This window comes from Oncorhynchus keta, chromosome 31 (assembly GCF_023373465.1).
Source record: "Oncorhynchus keta strain PuntledgeMale-10-30-2019 chromosome 31, Oket_V2, whole genome shotgun sequence".
NCBI classification, from domain to species: Eukaryota; Metazoa; Chordata; class Actinopteri; order Salmoniformes; family Salmonidae; genus Oncorhynchus; species Oncorhynchus keta.
In genome coordinates, this window is record NC_068451.1 from 5,545,003 (window position 1) to 5,561,143 (window position 16,141).

At 42.1% G+C, this 16,141-nt stretch overlaps 1 protein-coding gene across 4 annotated transcripts; it reads right to left on the reverse strand.

Annotated features, from left to right (window-relative positions):
• Positions 1–613: 613 nt before the first annotated feature.
• LOC118364260 (enoyl-[acyl-carrier-protein] reductase, mitochondrial-like) lies at positions 614–15,596 on the reverse strand. Of its 4 annotated transcripts, none has more exons than XM_035745658.2 (10): positions 15,578–15,596; positions 6,522–6,619; positions 6,234–6,365; positions 3,837–3,980; positions 3,408–3,510; positions 2,793–2,895; positions 2,632–2,705; positions 2,456–2,516; positions 2,199–2,271; positions 614–1,922 (listed from the first exon to the last, which is right to left on the reverse strand). In XM_035745658.2, the coding sequence occupies exons 2-10, from the start codon at positions 6,607–6,609 to the stop codon at positions 1,759–1,761; spliced, it is 942 nt and encodes a 313-aa protein (XP_035601551.1). In that variant the 5' UTR covers positions 6,610–6,619; positions 15,578–15,596; the 3' UTR covers positions 614–1,758. The 4 variants fall into 4 exon arrangements, with proteins under 4 accessions (XP_035601551.1, XP_052345326.1, XP_035601549.1 ...); XM_052489366.1 differs by lacking the exon at positions 15,578–15,596 and adding an exon at positions 6,846–7,273; XM_035745656.2 differs by lacking the exon at positions 15,578–15,596 and adding an exon at positions 6,768–7,110.
• Positions 15,597–16,141: the final 545 nt, after the last annotated feature.

A 16,141-nucleotide genomic window follows, 5' to 3' on the forward strand; every position in this document is an offset into this window, starting at 1 on the left:
GACCATGAGCAACAAGATACTCTGGTCTGATGAAACCAAGATTGAATTATTTGGGCTGAATGCCAAGCGTCACATCTGGAGGAAACCTGGCACCATCCCTACGGTGAAGTATGGTGGTGATGAGTTTTAATGACTCCAACCTAAGTGTATGTAAATGTCATATTTCCATTTTCTAAAAACCTGATTTTGCTTAGTCATTATGGGGTGGTGTGTAGATTGATGAGAAAAAGTCTAATGTAACAAAATGTGGAAAAAAGAAAGGGTTCTGAATACTTTCCGAACGCACGGTATCTACTATACCCCATACTACAAAAGTTGACCTATTCTATTGGTCAACTTGTCTTTCACCACATTAAATATTCCAAACATATCCCACAACTGTCCCAGAGTAGGCTGCGATAGATCCCAAATTAATACAACTTCTCACATCAAAAAAACATTTAAAAGCAATGAGGCTGATGCAACAGACTAGAACTTGTAGCTTAAAATGTTGATAAACTATTAGGCTATTTCTTCACATTATAAGTGCAGCAATGGCAGTAGGCTATAAGCGCAAATGTTCCTAAATGCAATCAATCAGCGGGAAAACACTGTTCTCAAAAATGACAGCAAATACGATGTGTAATGCTTTATTATTATAGGTGCATTTTCAATTGGGAAAATGGTCTTCCCCAAACTTGAAACTCACGCGCCACCTACTTACAGCATGTATGCCAGGTAGGCTCTACATCGGTTGTAAAGCAAATTAAATGTTATTTGGCCACTTTAGTTGTGATACAAATCTGATCAAAACACATAAGCCTATGGGCTAGGCTACATGAGGTGTGCGACTATGATTTGAAAAAGTTGCAAAAAAAAGGCATGTGCTGTTTCTTGCTTTACTGCACATGCTGGGCATCATTCACAAGTGATACGCTAATGTTGTCACCCAATCAGACTATTCTTAATGTTGTCTTTACATATACTAAATAATGTGTTAAATTAGTTTTGATTTACACTGAACAAAAATATAAAACGCAACATGCGTTAGTCCCATGTTTCATGACCTGAAATGAAAGCTCCCAGAAATGTTCCACACACACAAAAAGCTTATTTCTCAAATGTTGCACAACACAATGCCAAAGATGTCTTAAGTTGAGGGAGCGTGCAATTGGCATGCTGACTACAGGAATGTCCACCGGAGCTGTTGCCTGAAAATGTAATGTTAATTTCTCTACAATAAGCCACCTCCAATGTCATTTAAAATAATTTGGCAGTACGTCCAACCGGCCTCACAACCGCAGACCACGTGTAAAAACACCAGCCCAGGACCTCCACTTCCGGCTTCTTCACTTGCGGGATAATCGGAGACCAGCCACCCTGTCTGTAATAAAGCCCTTTTGTGGGGAAAAACTCATTCGGATTGATTGGGGCTATGCCCAGTCATGTGAAATCCATAGCTGGGGCCTAATTTATTTAAATTGACTGACTTCCTTATATGAACTGTCACTCCGTAATTCATTGAAATTGTTGCATTTATCATTTTGTTCAGTATAGAATGGACCATTACCATGCACCTGTCTCGCAACGGCGGCATGGGGGAAAAAATACACGTCATCTATGCATTTCCGACAATGATGAAGCAGCAGTCTCGGGGCTGCACCCGTTGAACGTGCCCGGGACTTCGTTTTGTATGCAGGGTCGTATTCAATTGGGCACCCAGTGCAAAACAATGTTTCTTATTGGACAAGTCCAGGAAGTTCCTTCCTTCCTGATGGGTCACATGACCAGGACCTGTTTGGCTGAGGTGAACGGCTGCATGGCAGTGTCCAGTGCTTTCCGGAAGTCTTGGAGGCCTACCTCAGAACAGGCAGGTGCGGTCAGCTTTCCCTGGCGGATCAGAGAGCAGAGCTCATCCAGCATTCCCCGTAAGGCCCCCTCATCTGGGGAGACAGAAATATACAGACATAACATATTATAAGCCTTATTATAAAGGCATTATAGAAGCTCATGCATGCAAACTCATCCATATAACAGGTTATAAAGCATCATATCGGCAGGCTATTGAAAGTTACTTTTGACCCTGGACATTCAGAGGGACAAAATTAAAGGTACCAGATCGGACCCACTATAATGGCATGTGAGAAATGCAGAGCATAGATCTGTCTCTCCAGACTCCTACATATTTTGTGTATGTGTGTGTATTGTATCTGGCTCACCCTGAGAGTGGGTTCTCTTCCACTGGGTGACCCAGAACCCTTTGACTTTCACATTTTTGAAAATCAGGGCACTCTGGGGAGAGGACAGACAATGATTTGTTTGTAAGTATGTACAACACACAAGTGGCTTCCATAGGTATTAGCATTTAAAAGCTATCGCCATGTTTGTTTTCTCTCTCCATCTCACAGTCTGTTGAAATAGTTCCTAGAGGAACATGGTAGAAAAAGGGTAGTATTATAGAAAGAAGCAGTCTTACCACAGGAACAGTGACTGGCTGCTTGGCCATCCCTCCATACGTCACCATCGACCCTCCAACTCTGAAAATGTTTGTGGGGGGGACCATTTACTTGATCAGATACCAAATCCACTTGAACCTCAGAATATCAAGCTATGGCAACAAAGAAGGTTCAATTCAGTCACCTGAATACTTACTGTAAGTGACGGAGAAGTTCTGTTGCACTCTTTCCCCCAACTCCGTTCAGTGCCAGCTTAGGCCTTGGACAGGTCTATAAGGAAGGTAAATAGTCAATTTACATCCAAGGAAAGATCATTATCAGAATTTGGCCCTCAGAGCACTGTTGATATCCACAGACCTTGAAAAGTTCCTTCATTTCATGCCGCCTCAGGGTCTCCTCTTTGATCACATGACTGGCGCCCATAGTCTTCAGCCTGTCAATAAGCTGTGTGAGGTCTGGCCTGTGAAAAGGGGCACACAAGTACATGCAGTTCTTCAACACGGGCCTTCTTGAATATGCAACCTTGCTTAATATAATCACTGCTCTCTAAGGAATTTTCTATATCAGTCCCTCTCGCACAAAATACATCACTAATACATATTAGGGCAGTAGGCTATATTATGACAGTGAGTTACTTACAACAACCCTGGTTTAGTACAAGGACTCTTCATTATTTCCAGCTGATAACCCAGTGTTATCATTAGAGCTGGAACCCCCCCCACCCAATGGTTTTACTTCAGCTGCTGAAAGGTCAAATTCTTAATCAGTCACTAATTCACAGATGTTCCCTTTTTGAAATGTAGCTTAGTGCAGTATGCATTGGTTCTAATCATTTGGCACCAAATCGAAGAAAGCAGACTGAAACAGGGAGGGAGTCGAGCGACTACCTGGACCCCATAATAAACACAATTTCTGTTGCAAAAGATTGAGTTATGTGCCCTGATGAATACGAAACTGGCCGTTTGGATTTACCGGTCTCTGACCACGTTGATGGTTTGGATCCCCCTTGCAGCAGCGATCTGTATGACAGCCTGACCCACACCACTGTTGGCTGCATTCTGGATCACTGTGTCACCTGGAATGAACTCACATGCAAAGGGCAGTGCAATAAACATATTATACAGTGTAGTGTGATGAAGGAAAGTTAGGTTCTGTATAGAAAAAAGACTGAAGCTCACTTGTATCCTTTTAACACTATTGGGCCAACCCGAACCTTCTTTGCTGGCTCTGACAATTTAGTTTCACATGTTCCTTTCCAGAGACTTAGGTGGATGCATAACAAGGCCAGAATCATATAGCACTGTTCGGCTTAGCGCAGTAGCGTGAAAAAGGTATTGGATAAGGGTAAAGGGGGGACAGCTAGCTTAGCATCAACCTGTTGAAATGGTGAACTTAGCACACCTGGTTTCAGCTCCTCAAAGTCAGAGAGCATCCTAAAGGCAGTGCAGGGGTTAACGCCCAGTGTGGCTGCAGAGAACAGGGGGATGTCATTGGGCAGAGAGATCACATCGTTTTCAGCTAAAACCGCTGCTGTCCTCCACGTCCCTGCTCAGAGAGAAAGAGAGAAAAGGACGGGGTCGTATTCATTAGGAACCAAATAGAAGAAAACGGACTGAAACAGGGAGGGACGTTTTAATAATGTGTGCCCCTCCCTAATGAATAAGGCCCCGGAGCCTAATTTATAAACATTGCGTGGGCATAAAATATGTCCCAAAACATAAGTGCGCCAATTCACGCAGAAGTTGGCATTTATAAAAACTGAATGTCACATGAAATGTACTTATCCTCCAGCAAACCTTAGACCATGCATATGCACAGTTTCTAGTGATTAAAGTATTGCATTGCAAGAAGGCATGAGTAGCCTAGTAGTAGCCTTGTGCAAATGCGTAATATGATGACACTCTTATTCATCACAACAACACAAAATAAAAACAGGTAGGCCCAGCGAAATATAGTAACACGATGCAATCATTTGCTGTTCGTGAGAAGAGTGTAAACCAATTTATCTTTGCATGCTAAACTAGTTACAAGTAGGCATATTCTGCATATTCTTTTTTTTTTTTTCATTTCCATGATCAATACAGATAAATTCCTCAACTTTTCTGACTGTGATGGTTTCATAGACTGTTCGCAAAATAGCCTACAGGCCTACAACAAGTTAGGATAGGCAGCCATTTGCCCCATCATTTAAATTGGACCCACTTCACAGTAGTAAATAGTGTGCGATACAATCTGAAGTGCAGTTTAATGGTAGAACAGACGGTTCACATTTTATTATGTTAAAAAAAAAATAATAATAATAATAATTATACGCCCTTTTCTCCCCAATTTCGTGGTATCCAATTGTTAATAGCTACTATCTTGTCTCATTGCTACAACTCCCGTACGGGCTCGGGAGAGACAAAGGTTGAAAGTCATGCGTCCTCCGATACATAACCCAACCAAGCCGCACTGCTTCTTAACACAGCGCGCATCCAACCCGGAAGCCAGCCGCACCAATGTGTCGGAGGAAACACTGTGCACCTGGCAACCTTGGTTAGCGTGCACTGCGCCCGGCCCGCCACAGGAGTCGCTGGTGCGCGATGAGACAAGGATATCCCCACCGGCCAAACCCTCCCTAACCCGGCCGACGCTAGGCCAATTGTGCGTTGCCCCACGGACCTCCCGGTCGCGGCCGGTTACGACAGAGCCTGGGCAGGAAACCAGTCTCTGGTGGCACATACTTTTGGTTATACATATCATAACCATTGCAGAATAAATTCCTCACCTTGATGAGTCCACATTCCCATAGTATCCATATACCAAATGACCATGCATATCTCTCATTTAATTGGGACCATTAGTTAGGCTATTATAATTTCATGTTTTTGCTCTATGCATCCGACAGGGTGCACGGTTGAAAAACATACAGTTGAAGTCAGAAGTTTACATATACCTAAGCCAAATGCATTTAAACTGAGTTTCACAATTCCTGACGTTTAATCCTAGTAAACATTCCCTGTCTTAGGTCAGTTAGGATCACCACTTTATTTTAAGAATGTGAAATGTCAGAATGATAGGAGAGAATGATTTATTGCACTCAATACCATCTACTGTATCTTGCCTATGCCGCTCTGTACCATCACTCATTCATATATCTTTATGTACATATTCTTTATCCCCTTACACTTGTGTCTATAAGGTAGTAGTTTTGGAATTGTTAGCTAGATTACTTGTTGGTTATTACTGCATTGTCGGAACTAGAAGCACAAGCATTTCGCTACACTGGCACTAACATCTGCTAACCATGTGTATGTGACAAATACAATTTGATTTGCAACCTCGTAAGTATAAAACCATCACAGAAAAGGTGAAGAATTTATTATGCAATGAACATGGAAATTAAATAAATAATGGCCTAGGAAATAGATACCCATTTCTAATTATTTTAAAATGCAAAGAAACAAATTATAGATTCTCTCTTCTTAACCTGTTGATTGCTATAAATAAGCCTGTCCCTCATATCCTTCATGTGCACAAAATTCAAATCTACTTGCAACACAATTCTTCAACCACTAGAAACTGCGCGTAGGTACGATCTAAAGTTTGCAGGAAGATGAGCACATTTTCACATCTAGTTCAGGTTTTATAAATGGCAACTTTAGCATGAAAGCTGGCGCATGCATGCTTTGTGGTCTATTTAGTAGATTCACATGGTTTATAAATGAGGCCCCTGGATTCTAAAGCATGAAGGGCCATTGAAAGGGCTTGAATGTAAACCTAGATAGATATCTCGTGAGCAATAAAGTATTAACTTACCTAATCCAGCATCTCTTGGGATCACCCAGTCCCCTGGTCTGAGTGCTTTCACCTGGCTGCCCACTTCCAGGATCTGGCCCACCCCCTCGTTTCCTCCTACTGCTGGAAGGTCAGGTAGGATGGCATAGGAACCTGCAGGACCAAATAGGGACATTGGCTTTAGATATAAAACAACTATGGTTAGGATCAATTTGATCTCGATCCCGTTAATTCATGATAGGAACTCAACAATAAATGTAATTGTGTGTGTGCATGTCACCAGTGTTGTTTTTCTTCTTTCCTTTTTACCTTGGATCATGTTTATGTCAGAAGGGTTGATGGGGGCTGCCAGCAATTTTACAAGGACACTCTTAGCACCAACAGAGGGAAGCTCCATGCTCTCCAACCTGTAAAACACACAAGACACATTTGAAGCCTCTGGATTCTCTCTTCAGATAAATCTGCAACTATGACAGCACGTCACGGCAGCATTGCACTTATATCCAGACTCAATGGTACACAGTACTCAATATTTTCCTGAGCTAACATTCTTACTGAACAACTTGAGACGGGTCGCCGTGGTTTCTGTACAACAGGGCCGTACAACCATTGATTGAAGATTCAGTTGAATACCTACAAATACTACCCCTCGCGCTTGATAGCTGTTGTTGTCGGGTGGTGGATCCACTGGTGAATGTTCTACATACTGTATGCTCGGTTCTTTTACATAATAACCATGCGATACGTGACACCTTAAAACATACAAAGCATGAACCCGTAAACCCAGCCATCTTGGATTAACCCTTGGCATGCCAGAGTCAAGCAGGGGTCCCACCACTTCCGAATTCGCCAGGCAAAGTACCGCCCCCATTTATTTTCAACAGGGGCAAGAAGCGCAATGCGCAGGAGCGGCGATCTGCTCTACGTTATGCAAATGTCACGCTGCTACCGCTGCGGTTAACCAAGCAGGTGAGTATAGCAGAAGATTGCTCATGAAACACAATTCCGCCTGTCGTTGGTTATGGGCAAGCGTAACAAGGAAAGATGGATGAAAGCAAATCATCGCTGTGTCTGGTTTTCCAATTCTATATGATTTTGCTTTGCTAGAATACAGACACAATATTACAAGGTCAATGGCATAGAGGAGGATTGCGGAGATTGTTGGTGTTGATGCTGGGTGAAGAGAGATTTGCACAATGTTTGCTTGTGCTGCTCGCTAGCTATGAACATCAAGCAACCTAAACCTCAAAACTGGGATCAATGCTACCATTTGTGAGTGTGTTGAGCAAAGTAAATTGTGAAATGTGCTCACCAAAGGATAGAAATCAGCAGTAACATGCATTGTAACATTGTAAATGATACACTAAGCATTAATTTCCCATGTAATATGCTACTAATTGGATTATGGTATCTCATATAAACTCAGCAAAAAAAAGAAATGTCCCTTTTTCATGACCCTGTCTTTCAAAGATAATTTGTAAAAATCCAAATAACTTCAAATCTTCATTGTAAAGGGTTTAAACACTGTTTCCCATGCTTGTTCAATGAACCATAAACAATTAATGAACATGCTGTGGAACGGTCATTAAGACGGTAGTTCAATTAAGGTCACAGTTATGAAAACTTAGGACACTAAATAGGCCTTTCTACTGACTGAAAAACACCAGAGGAAAGGGGCCCAGGGTCCTTGCTCATCTGTGTGAATGTGTCTTGGGCATGCTACAAGGAGGCATGAGGACTGCAGATGTGGCCAGGGCAATACATTGCAATGTCTGTACTGTGAGACGCCTAAGACAGCACTACAGGGAGACAGGACGAACAGCTGATTGTCCTCGCAGTGGCAGACCACGTGTAACAACACCTGCACAGGATCGGTACAGCCGAACATCACACCTACGGAACAGGTATAGAATGGCAACAACAACTGCCCGAGTTACACCAGGAACGCACAATCCCTCCATCAGTGCTCAGACTGTCCGCAATAGGCTGAGAGAGGCTGGACTGAGGGCTTGTAGTCCTGTTGTAAGGCAGGTCCTCACCAGACATCACTGGCAACAACGTCGCCTATGGGCACAAACCCACCATCGCTGGACCAGACGACTGGCAAAAAGTGCTCTTCACTGATGAGTCGCAGTTTTGTCTCACCAGGGGTGATGGTCGGATTCGCGATTATCGTCGAAGGAATGAGCGTTACACTGAGGCCTGTACTCTGGAGCGGGATCGATTTGGAGGTGGAGGGTCCGTCATGGTCTGCGGCGGTGTGTCACAGCATCATAGGACTGAGCTTGTTGTCATTGCAGGCAATCTCAACGCAGTGCGTTACAGGGAAGACATCCTCCTCCCTCATGTGGTACCCTTCCTGCAGGCTCATCCTGACATGACCCTCCAGCATGACAATGCCACCAGCCATACTGCTCATTCTGTGAGTCATTTCCTACAAGACAGGAATGTCAGTGTTCTGCCATGGCCAGCGAAGAGCCCGAATCTCAATCCCATTGAGGGCGTCTGGGATCTGTAGAATCGGAGGTTGAGGGCTAGGGCCATTCCCCCCAGAAATGTCCAGGAACTTGCAGGTGCCTTTGGTGGAAGAGTGGGGTAACATCTCACAGTAAGAACTGGCAAATCTGGTGCAGTCCATGAGGAGATGCACTGCAGTACTTAATGCAGCTGCTGGCCACACCAGATGCTGACTGTTAACCCCCCCCCCCCCTGTTCAGGGACATATTATTCCATTTCTGTTAGTCACATGATCTTGTTCAGTTTATGTTCCATTTCTGTTAGTCACATGTACTTGTTCAGTTTGTGTCTCAGTTGTTGAGTCTTGTTATGTTCATACAAATATTTACACATGTTAAATTTGCTGACAATAAACACAGTTGACAGTGAGATGACATTTCTCTTTTTTGCTGAGTTTATTATAGCTTATTGCTCTTTCATTATGCTTGTGTCATGACTTATGGTTATAGCTCACTTCCTGTAAAATACACAGGCCTACTTGCACAAGAATGGGTACTCTGGGTAAAGGAAATTGCAAATATATTTTTTACCCACAATCAAAATCTCTGCAATCCTCCTCCATGTCACTGACCTTCTGATTTTGTCTCTGTATTCTAAAATAATTCCCAGATAATAAACAAGGTAGAATTACAACGCTCCCCACGCCACATTATTTCGTTTTTTGATATTTTTAAGTAGCCTACAAATTGTCAGCTCTCTATTTGCAGGTACAGTGCTGTACCTAGAATTCAAGTGTTAGATTTGCACTAAACAATTTCATGTCAGAAAAATAATGTAAAATCAGGTGCATGGTTGATCTCATATACATCATTTTAAATTGAGAACATACAGCTAGCTCATCAATATACAAATGATGTGTAAGTTTAGCTATTCTCTGCTTCAGATGTACAATGACAAGAGGCACATTGATTGCACAGTTATACATCATACTGTAGGCCTCTTGGCTTCATTGGTGATGCATGCCATTATGAAAAGCTGCAGAATGGGTTCACATGGCTGATATCCTGAGACAGAGTGACAATCAAATAAAATCGATTGGAAAGCTCACAACTGGATTAAAAGGTCATGTTCATTTGAGAAAGCAACACAGAAACACAGACAGATTAGAGACAGATCCCATTCACACCTTTTTATTGCAGAATTGTGATCTGTGATGAATTAACATTGACACATGTTCATTTTGAATAATGCTTTTAAGTTCACAATTAAAACGAGTTCAAACACTTCCCTTCAATGAATCAACACTGAATTAAAATAAATCAAAATATAATTAAAAAATGTACAAATAATCTAACTCATTTGTAAATGTTACACATCTTCATAAGTAGCTATTATAATTAAAGCATGATTTTGGGTGAAGAAAAAAGTCCATACCAGACATGGCCAACAGAGCTCCACTCCCTGATCTGAGCAGACTTCTATTCCAGCCTAGCAATAATACACATTATAGTCAACTCATTAGGTTTGATAAATTGAATCAGGTGTGTTAGTGCTGGGCTGGAACAGAAGCCTGCACACCCAGCATACCTCCAGGAGAAGGACTGGCGTGCTACAGTTGTAATACTTTTGTAGCCTAAATTGTGTGTGACTTTTAACTCTATTGTTGTATACAACATTTGCTAATTTATGTACACATACAACCCACGGCAAACAAGGATGTGCCAACAGTCTCTTGGGACATTCACTGGGACCGCTACATCTGCAGACAGGCTTTTCATAACTGAGGACAGACATAAAATAAAACTGACTTCCTTTTATTACAATTAGACTTTTATTACAATCTGTCTTCTTAGTTTTCCTCTCTAGAGAGTAAAATTTGAGAATATTTTAAAGCCATCCCACAACCTACCCCATCAAACTACTACACCGACTCTCTTTTCTGACAGCTGGAGCAGAAAATACTTTCACCCTCTTCCGTTGCTGTTATCTACCAATGCATTTGGAGCATGGGTTTTTATTTTACAATGATCATATATGTTCTACTATATATTCTGTATAATAGGCCATGATTGTTTTGCTTTTTTACCTAAAAAACTCGAGGTCTACCTATAGAAAAAAATAATAATCTGCATCCCTGCCCAGCCTGCCAAGCATGACCAAAATGGTGTTTAGCATCCCCAGTGGCTCTGCAACCGCGAGGGGATATCCTCCACTGCTGGCCTGCTCTCCAGGCACCATCACATGAGCGTGAAGCCACAGACTATAGCCAAACTGGTGTTTCTAAAAATGAATTCAAAGGCACTGTAGATTGAGCCTAATAAGGCATTTTCGCAAAATGTATATTTAATTCTAAGTAAGTCACAGCCTATATGCACAATTTAAATACTATTGTGATTTAATACAATGAAATGTTGTTTAAATGTTGAGCTCTCAATGTCCCTGACTCCCTACCAGTCTTGTGTCCCACTTGCAAATTCTTCACAATGTATTTCTTTGTACGCTATAGCCTTGAGAAATGTGAAATAATATAGCCTAAATAATTAGGCTCCCTGTCTGGCTCTTGACCTATTTAGAGTGTTTATATGCAGTTTAATTTAACATGAAGCCTATTTGAAATGATGAGCGCTTCTTACATTCCCCTTTTTCATGTTTATTAAAATACTTCTCATTCAAATCATATAGTTTGGTTTCAATACTTCAAAACCAAATGGTTGGTCCAGGTAGTCACAAAAAATAGATGGGTGTTGATTAAATTGGGATTTTAATTATTATTTTTTGTCCTGTGAGTGGAGCTGTTTATAGCAGAGCGGTTGGAAAGAATGTTGCGAGTCGTGCACAGGCACCACTCCATGTATGATAAGCGGAGTTTCCGACCATTCAACTCTGCTCACATATGTCAGCTAAATGGCATATATTATTATTATTATATATACTGCTGTAGACTGAGACTAATAATGCACTTTTAGTTTAATTTGTATTTCATTCTAAGTCACAGCCTATATGCCAATTTATAGACTACAGGCCTAATGATTTAAAACAATGAAATGTTGTTTAAATCGTTCAGCCGCGACTCAGTGAAACATAAGATATTACAGTTTTTAATGTCCCGTTGGTAGGATAGTCTTGATCGTATATCATCCATTTTGTTTTCCAATAATTGCACGTTGGCCAATAGAATGGATTGTAGTGGAGGTTTACTCACTCGCCTACAAATTCTCAGAAGGCAGCCCGACCTCTGCCCCCTTTTTCTATAGCCACAACAGCACAGGCTATAGATTTGGCATATCCTCCCTCCAACTCAACAAGCCCCAGAAATGTTGATACAATTGTCTGCTTGGTGTCACTAAAGTACCTTATCACAACCCCCAGGTACTTAGAAACACTTACATCCCATGGACTCATCGAGGAGGAGGCTGAAACGATGGTCACCCACATCTGCGACCAACTTTTTCAGAAAGTATGGTGCTAGAACACCATTAATAATTTCTGTGCACTTTGAAGTGGGTAGCAGCTGTGGAGTCTGAGAAAGCATCTCTTTCTGCTTCTCCAATGTGATCACATGCCAGCATGGAACAGTGCTCAGCAATAGCTAATGCCACGGTGGCCTCAGCCGCTTTTGCAGAGTCCATTTTTTTAACCATAAATGGCAGCTTGTTTTGGGTGGAACTGTTATAAGGCTTTGCCTTTTGAGTATGTTTTTGAGTTGTGTTTTTTTACATCACTAAGTTTGGCGTAGAAATCAGCCTTACAATACAGGCAATATGCCTGTGTATCATCTTCAATAATCGGCTTCAACCAGCCTTTGAATTCAGGGTTTGATTCCCACTCCTTTCTGTATTTTTGAGTGTACAGTTTAGACTGAGACATGATGAGCTAGCCAGCTAGATGTTTAGTTTATGTCACAGAGAGGCACACACACAGTGGACAAGGTGAGTAAGTGACTGAGGTTGTGTGTGATTCACTTTGCAGTGATTTATTTTACACAAAGAACATTTGACATTTATATCCCGCCCTGAATGTAAGCCAGGGCGGGATCAGCCAGCGGCGGCTTCCCGCATGCGCAATTAATTTGCAGTCTGAACGCGGAGGGGTGAACATCTCCTGCTCTGACTGCAGCTGGGAGGGACTGCTGTGCGAGGACTGGTCCACCTGTGGGTGCTTTGGGATGGTGGTGGGGCCCACGGCAGCACCCCCTGCTCGTTGAGAAGAGTAAGAACGACACGCGCTTTCACGTCAGTCTCCAAAAGTCTCCTTTAACACCAGAAAAAGTTGATAGATTAGTCGCTAGTCGATTTTTTTGAAAATGTGTCGCTAGAGGGGTCTTACTGCTAAATATAGCGACAAGGTTGCTTAATTGGCAACACTTCAAACATGAAACTGAAACAATAACGCCTGGGGAAGGAACCAAAGGGAATGACGTATACAGGGAAGGTAATCAGGCAGATGATGGAGTCCAGATGAATGATGAGGCGTGCGTAATGATGGTTGCAGGTGTGTGTAATAATGAGTAAACTGGTGACAACGAGCTCCAGAGAGGGGGAGCGGGTGTAGACGTGACAGTAGCCCCTCCCTGACACACAGCTCCAGCCGCAGGACGCTGACCAGAGGGACTGTCCTGAGGACCAGGCCGGTCGCTTCTGCTGAGGCGCGGGAACCTGTAGAGCCGGCTGAGGCGCTGGAACCAGTCGAACCGGCTGAGACTCGTGAACCGGTCGAACGTCCCTTTGGCGAGGCGTTATTCTGTAACGTGCGCTGGGAGTCAGGAAGCAAGTTCAGGGAGTGAATAATTTAATAAATAAACAAAACATATTACAGAACAAGAAACACGAACAACGCACAGACATGAAACTGAAACAATAACGCTTGGGGAAGGAACCAAAGGTTGACATATAAAGGTTGACATATATAGGGAAGGTTATCAGGCAGGTGATAGAGTCCAGGTGAGTCTGATGAGGCGCAGGTGCGCGTAACGATGGTGGAAGGTGTGAGTAATAATGAGTAAACTGCTGACAACGAGCGCCAGAGAGGGGGAGCGGGTGTCGACGTGACAATTGTAAATTAAAAACTCATGCTCCAAATACATTTGTAGACAACAGTAATGGAAAAGGATTATTGGATTTTCTGCTACAGCTGTCAAAAAAGGGAGTAGGTGGAGTGGAGATTTTAGCATGTAAATCTTGGTGGGGCAAAACAATCTAAATGTTTTATATGCAGAGCCATTACACAGCACAGCACAACACTAAACAATACATTCACTGCATTATAACGGTGTCAAACGGTGCCCTCAAACTGACAGGTACTACATAAAGTTGTCTCAACAGCAGAACTTTCTTTTCAGTACCATGGAGTGAATTCATAACGCTGTTAAACCTTGCTATGAGCGCAGTTTTGTCTGGCAGTGAAACAGTTAATTCAGCCCCATTTACTGCCTTCTAAAAAATATGGCTGATATGGCTGACTTGCTTAAACAAAAATGATTTCTCCTGACAATTGAGACTATGGCATAAGGGGACAATGAGCGGATAAGGGGCAATCCGTAATTCCGATAAAGACATTAATGAACGAGCTAGGACGGACGTAGTCATATAACTATTTGTTCAGCACTTTTGAAATATACAGCAGCAGAATTCAGAACAGTTGATAATAATGTGTATTATTGCTGGGCTGGAATAGAAGTCTGCTCACCCAGGTAGACTATAGAGTGGAGCAAGTTTGGCCACCTCTGGTGTGGCTGTTTCTGTCCCCAAAAAATGATGCTTTAGCAATAATAGCCCACTTACTACGATGTCTAACATTTACAAAGAAGTTCGATTATTTGTACATTTTGACATTATATTCTGGTTAATTCAATGTTGATTCATTGAAGTGTTTAAACTTGTTTCAATTGTTCACTTTTCAAGATGAACTAGTGTCAATGTTCAGTCATCACAGATCACAATTTTGCAATAAAAAGGGGTGAAGGGTATCAGTCTCTAATTTGTCTGTTTCTGTGTTGCTTTCTCAAATGGACATGACCTTTTTGTCCAGTTGAGAGATCTCCAATCAGTTGTATTTGATTGTCACTCTGTCTCAGGATATCAGTGATGTGAACCCATTTAGCAGCTTATCATAATGATAGAGGAAAGCCCATACAATTGTCAGAGACTCCAGTCACCCAAGTCATAGACTGTTCTCACTGCTACCGCATGGCAAGCGTTACCGGAGCGCTAAGTCTAGGACCAAAAGGCTCCTTAACAGCTTCTACCCCCAAGCCATAAGACTGCGGAACAATTCATCAAATGGTCACCGGGATGTAGGCCTATGTATTTTACAGTATGTGAGCTATAACCATCAGTCATGACACGAGTATAATGAAAGAGCAATAAACTATAATATATAAGAATCATAATGTTAAGATCCCATAATACAATTGATAACATATTACATGGGAAATGGATGCTTACTGTATCATTTACAATGTGTGTTTTCTGATTTCTGTCCATTGGTGGGCACATTTCACAATTTAATTTACGCAACACACTCACAAATGGTAGCATTGATCACAGTTTTGAGGTTTAGGTTGCTTGATATTCATAGCTTGCGAGCAGCACAAGCAAACATTGTTGTGCAAATCTCTCTTCACCCACCATCAACACCAACAATCTCTGCAATCCTCCTCCATGCCTTCATTCCTTATGATTTTGTCTCTGTATTCTAGCAAAGCAAAATCATATATAATTGGAAAACCAGACACAGCGATGACTGGTTTCCTCCATCTTCTTTTGGTTGTGTTTGCCTGGAACTAAGGACAGGCTGAATGAACTATGTTTCGTGAAAGTACGACTTTCAAGCAAACATCTGCTCCTCACCGAATTGGTTAACCGCGGCTGTGGCTGAGTATAATTTGCATAAAGTAGAGCAGAGCTGACCTTTTTATATCGCTCCGCTAGCAGGGTTGGCACTGCTCATTTTCCCACAATCTCATGCGCATTGCTCTGCGTGCTCCCGTTGAAAATGAATGGGAGCGGAACGTCGTCTGGCTGTAAGCGGTGGAAACCGTCAAATTGGTCACGCTCCGCTCGTCGCATGACTACAGCTCCGCTCCGCTCCGCTGACATACTCTGGTCAGAGTATAAACAAGAGTAGACTGCCCCTGGCGGATGAATGCGGAACAGTTTTCAACCATTTAATGCAAATAATCAGGCTAGACACATCTTTTATTCTAAAGAATGTGTAAACAACATATACATTGGGAGAAAAAACTACAACAGGAAACACATTGAATAGTGGCAGATGTTTATTATTAACTAGTAGGAAATTGTATTTTCACAAATCAGTAAACTGTTAGTCCGTTTTTTTGGAATGCATGCTTCACGCCATTTAACGAATTGAGGAAGTGAATAACAAATCCAACCAGAAACTGGTTCCTGAGGTGCTTGAAATACATGAGCATAAGATTATATGGTCCAAGAGCCAAAGGTTTATGGCAGTAA

Excerpts from the sequence above, each read along its gene's own strand:
- LOC118364260 (XM_035745656.2), bottom strand. The coding sequence starts at position 7,003 with ATGGCTGGGTTTACGGGTTCATGCTTTGTATGTTTTAAGGTGTCACGT. Across the intron at positions 6,366-6,521 it reads TGACATAAACATGATCCAAG|GTTCCTATGCCATCCTACCT; the intron begins GTAAAAAGGAAA and ends TTGGTCCTGCAG. Across the intron at positions 2,272-2,455 it reads AGCCAGTCACTGTTCCTGTG|AGTGCCCTGATTTTCAAAAA; the intron begins GTAAGACTGCTT and ends TCCTCTCCCCAG.